Consider the following 6,000-nt stretch of genomic DNA (forward strand, 5'->3'; position numbering starts at 1 on the left):
TGTGGTGTCTCATGTGTCTCGGCACCTGTTTGGCTAACATGTAGCAGCTCCAAGGAACTTTACAAGTCACCTACAGTGGGTTCTAATGCTGGGGTCTTGAGAGCATGCATCTCTACACTTAGGATGCTTTATATGTGTGCAAATAATGCATGGAATGTAGATGCACAACACACACACACACACACACACACACACACACACACACACACACACACACACACACACACAGAGTCCTGCATGTCTACATCAATGCTCTAAACCAGTGGTTCTCAGGGGTCCTTGAGGTTGTTGCTCGGGGTCCCCAGCAAAAACGGGGGTAATTTATTTTCACTATAATTCCATCTATAAGTAACACAGTGACAGAATGCACAACTATTTTGGTCAGGGGTTTCATACACTTTCTGTGATAAAACATCTATAAGCAAAAATCTTAATCAGATGGGGGACCCTGGGACAAAAGCTTATCAAATGGGGGTCTGTGGTGTGTCAGTTTAGAGGTCCTTGACGTGAAAACACACACACACACACACACACACACACACACACACACACACACACACACACACACACACACACATCAGAGATCACTTTCATACTCACTTTCCTCCTGCATTCGCTTTGATGTTAGACAGATTTATTTTATCTTATATATTAATCACCGCGTACAAATGACATTTGAATTATGGTGATTGATTATGACTCTCAGGGACCGCCTCAAATCAAACATTCTATTGCTGTCAGGGGAACTCGGGGCTCTTTCAAGGGAGCTTAGCTTTCCCTGGTTCGCCCGTAATGCGATCCCTGCTGGCACCAATGTGAACACACACGCGCGATCCACACGTGCGGCGTGCGCGCGCGCACACACACGCACACACACACGCACACGCACTCACACTCACACACACACACACACACACGGACTTGAGAGAAGAGTGACACTGGCCAAGTCCAGTAATTAGGTCTGAACTGCAGCTTCAGCAGAACCTTGGGTCCTGTCGGAAACATGTCCGTGTCGGGCATCTGTTATTATTATTATTCTAATTCACCTGTGCAGGACAGCTGGGTGTGAAACACCTGGGTCCAGAGACTCCAGACATTAGCCTGCTACCTGCCTCTCCGCTGTCACATACAGTATTACAATGACCCCAGCTAATACTACTACTACTGCTGCTAATACTGTCTGTCAGGGCGAGAGGCAATAGAAATGGCTTGTCTCTCTCTCTCTCATGAAAATGTAGACTGGTTGTTGAGCTAAACAAGGGAGAGAGAGTGAGAATACGCTAGCGAGACAGCAGCGACAGAAAGAGAGCTACGGTCGGAGAAACTGACACAGCAAGACGCTGATAAATACCAACTGTTTATCAGACAGCAATATCCCAGCTCTCGTCTGGCGTCTAATAACGCTGCCACACAACTGATGCGAAACGGAGGGAATTTCCATTTTCAGATCCCCCGCATTGTGAGCAAGCCCCCCCCCCCCCCCCCAGTAGGCTCTTCCCTCTGTGTGTGTCCCCCCCCCCCCCCCGCTCTATCTTCCTGCTCTCTTCTCTAGTCTCTCAAGCCAGACTGTCTCGTCTACATTCTGCGAAAGCACCATAAACAGTCTGTAATTCACGCCCACAGAACAAACGGAAAAACGCATCAGACCGGAGGAAGTTCGAACCGATGCCGGTGATTGGATATGTCCTGCCTTTAGGGCAGTAGAAGTACAGATTCAGAGATGCTCACAAGTCATTTTTTTCAAGTCCAAGTCAAGTCTCAAGTCTTTGGTCACAAGTCCAAGTCAAGTCTCAAGTCTCTTATGGATGAGGGTTCCATCATCTGCTGGATGCCATCCGGCCTGCTTAGAACACTATAGCTAAAAGAAACGAAGGAATTCAAAGCATGTCCTCAATCCTTTATTAGCATATCAGTATTGATGAGTTGACATTTAGTAGTAGTAGACATTTCCTGTTAACGCACACAAAAAAATAAAAATAAAAATAAAGATTGTTCACAAGTCCCAAACCTCAAGTCCAAGTCAAGTCTCAAGTCTTTGAGGGCAAGTCTCAAGTCAAGTCTCAAGTCACTGTGTGTGTGACTTAAGTGCGCCTCAAGTCCAAGTCTCAAGTCCAAGTCCCTATCTCTGAGAGACGTTTAGGCGGAAGCATTTGAAAATTGCAAGAGCCGTTTTAAGAGACTATCTCTTCGCTTTCTCCACATCTTCTCCATCAACACAAGGGCCAATAACAGCCATGTCTCCAGAAGAATGGCAACTGTGAGCGAGCTAAATAAGGCAACCCGCTAGGAGCATTGGGACATAAGAAAAAAAAAGAAAAAAAATCCTCGATGGTGTCCTGGAACTAAAAAGAGGCTGTGTGGGTGACTAGAGAAGTTATAAATAGGAGTGCTTCCCCCAGAAGATTTTGAAGCGGTTGGAAGTGATGTAATAATAGTTTATAGGTTTATTGTTGTTTTACCCTGGGATTTCTTTAAGTATATAAGTACAGCTATTCTAGTATAGCTCAAATTCCATACAGCCGAATCCACGTTTGAAAGGGATGTCAAACGGATGCTTCAGAGCTTGGCTTGTTATTGTGATATAAATCATCCAGATCCAAACATTTTTGCAAGATCAGCTTTGGATTTGCAGGCAGGGACATTTAAGAATCCCATCAAACAGTGTTAGATGTGGACTCTCTGCATCTCTACCTGGCAGTCAGCCCAGACTTTCCACATTTCATGTGTCAAAGACTTTACTCTTTTGGGGAGACTCCATCACTACTCACTCTTACTGAAACTCCCAGGCACAGTTATTTTATAACTTCTGCTCATTTGGAAACTTGACTTGACAGGCTAGATAATTCATGTATCTTCTAGCAATGGCAGACTTATTTATTTATTGCATTTTTTCGCCAGGACGGTGGACTGACAGGGGTTGGGGGGGGTTATGACATGTGGCAAAGGACCACGGGTCGGATTCGAACCCGGGTCGGCCACACGAAAGACTAAGCCTTAGTGGTACGTGCTCTATCAGGTGGGCCACCAGGACGCCCCGAAATGTATTTCTTTTAGGACTGTGGATATTGCATACCTGATTCTGTAGCTATGTGGAAGAAGTAACTATAAAACTGGCAAAACATCATCAAACATGGATCGTGTTTTAACTGCAGGTAAGATGGAGATAAGAGATCAAATAGAGCAAAACTGCTCCTCCATGGTCACATTTGAGACTGGAAGCTGTACACTTACCTTCATTAGTACTGACTCGCTGAGTTTCTCACGGTTGACAATCTTTATGGCGACTTTCTGGCACGTGACACAGTGGACTCCGAGCTTGACCAGCCCTGCAATACACACAGGAAACACACACACACACACACACACACACTGTTAGAACAAATACACACAGGAAACACACACACTGTTAGAACAAATACACACAGGAAACACACACACACACACACGCACGAATGTGAACACGAATGTGAACACACGCACGCACACGCGCGCGCGCACACACACACACACACACACACACACACACACACACACACACACACACACACACACACACACACACACACACACACACACAGGTAGAACAAATACACACAGGAAACACACACACACTGTTAGAACAAATAGACACAGGAAACACAGATACTGTTAGAGCAAATACACACAGGAAACACAGTGTTAGAACAAATACACACAGGAAACACACACAGCTAGAACAAATACCCACAGGGAACACACAGTGTTAGAACAAATAGGACACAGACATGCACACAGACTTATGACAGCCAGCCTAAATGGCATTCATCATCATACTTGGCAAGTTGAAGTGATTGAATGTGATTGTAATTGATGTGGTAAAATCTGGAGCAGTTTTGGTTGGACTGTAAAGTGCATTGGGCAGACTTAAGGTGAAACGGCTTGTGACCTCATGTTCTCACTGCTGATAAATGACATTTAATGTGTGGAGAGCGTCTTAATGAAAGCGCCCCCTGGGGTTTATTTGAGTCATAAAGGCAGTAAGAGAGAGGGACATTCATGCTATTGATTGCGCTAATGTACTAAACTGCTGTAATGCAGTCCTGCTGATGGAGCTACAATAGACAATAATAGTAGTAGCAACAAACACAAGCACTGCTGCTGCACAACCCCCCTATAGGATTTAGATGGCCGGCCGATGAATGGGACGAAGTATTGACCGCCATGGCTCAAAAATGACAAGAATGAACAGCACAGCCATTCCTACTACAGTAAATTAGGACGTGGCATTTCCACAAGCACAGCAGAAAAACACTGTACCATTTATTTCACTGCACAAAGATACAGACTCAGAGACTCATAAACACACACACGCATGCACGCGCGCGCACGCACACGCACGCACACACACATGCACACACACGCACACGCACACATGCGCACACACACACACACACACGCACGCACACGCACATGCACACACACGCACACACTTGAGTGCTCAATAGTAGCACATCAGCCAGGGCTACTGGGAATCCCACGCTGTCATGCCAGCTTATTCTACTCCAGATTAACATTAGTGCTGACATGAAAACTGGCACATTATAAATCCCTGGAATGGCTTCACAAAACACAAAAGCATCTCGGTGGCTTTGCCTCAAAGGAAAATGTCACCAGGTAGCCTAGATCAGCCATCAAGCACAATCAATGTAGCAAACATGCAGGCATACATCACATCAATGAGTACACACAGTTATAATGGAGATATTTGTGTGTGCAAAGGGAAACCATGACGACAGCACCGATCCATTTTTCTGCCACACATTATAAATATAGTCACTTCTGTATCAGACAAGATTACTCTGGAACTCACACAGACACACGCGTGCGCTCTCACACACACACACACACACACACACACACACACACACACAATAAGATGTTGCTCAAAAGAGATGATGAAGTATGACTCAATGAAACGCTATAGTGATTACGTCACATCATGACTGATACAGTAAAGGTAAAGGTAAGGTAAGGTAAAGTCCCACTGATCGTCACACACTTGAGTGTGTGAAATTTGTTCTCCGCATTTGACCCATCCCCTGGGGGAGCGGTGAGCAGCAGCAGCACCGCGCTCGGGAATCATTTGGTGATCTAACCCCCCAATTCCAACGCTTTGATGCTGAGTGCCAAGCAGGGAGGCAAATGGGTCCCATTTTTATAGTCTTTGGTATGACTCGGCCGGGCATCGAACTCACGACCTCCCAGTCTCAGGGCGGACACTCAAACCACAAGGCCACTGAGCTGGTAAATACAGTATAATAGCTAGCATTAGCCTCTGGCGTTAGCTAGCTGTTAGTTATGTGGGCGTAAAACGCCACTGAATGACCAATTTGATACAACTGTTAACTAGTTTGAGTTACGCTCTTTCCAGAAAGCCCATCAGCTTTGATATATGTTGGCCGGTTTGTTGATAATAAGCAATATTTTTCATAGAACACCGACGGTTATACAGGAAGGAAAACTGTCTGGAGGTGGAGGGGGCCTTTTACAGTGTCAATTATTTCCGTTTTGGTTGGGCGTCCATACAGGCCCAATTGGCCGTGCCTGCTGGTGGGAAGTCAGATTAAGGGTATGTGTCCTGGACGCTGCACTAGTGCCTCCTCTGGTCTGTCGGGGTGTCTGTTCGAAGGGGAGGGGAACTGGGGGGAATGTGGTGATCCCCCCCACACTGCGTCCTGCCTGTGTAACGCCTCGCTGTCAGGTGAAAAGAAGCGGCTGGCGACTGCACATGTTGGAGGAAGCACGTGCTACTCTACAACTCTCCCACAGATCGGCAGATGGTGTGGAGCAACGACCGGACAGCATGGGGAATTGTCCAAGTACAATTGGGGAGAAAATGCAAGAAAAATCTGAAGAAAGTAAAACTTGACACAATTGTGTGTGGATTCTGCCTCACCAAAGTCTGCCAATACCACGCCTGATGTTTATCACATAGATAGCGACATGGGAGGAAGGTAATGA

General features: G+C 46.0%; 1 protein-coding gene across 1 annotated transcript in view; it reads right to left on the reverse strand.

Moving 5' to 3' along the window:
* brsk2a (BR serine/threonine kinase 2a) overlaps positions 1-6,000 on the reverse strand; it is a gene marked incomplete at both ends in the record, with an annotated part of 193,565 nt that overhangs the window by 105,351 nt on the left and 82,214 nt on the right. Inside the window, one exon of the mRNA XM_083654772.1 lies at positions 3,232-3,326. Coding sequence (XP_083510898.1) covers positions 3,232-3,326 — 95 coding nt within the window. The remainder of the gene's footprint in view (positions 1-3,231; positions 3,327-6,000) is intronic.

The sequence above is a fragment of the Poromitra crassiceps genome (genome assembly GCF_964638095.1).
Source record: "Poromitra crassiceps genome assembly, chromosome: 18".
Lineage (NCBI taxonomy): Eukaryota > Metazoa > Chordata > Actinopteri > Beryciformes > Melamphaidae > Poromitra > Poromitra crassiceps.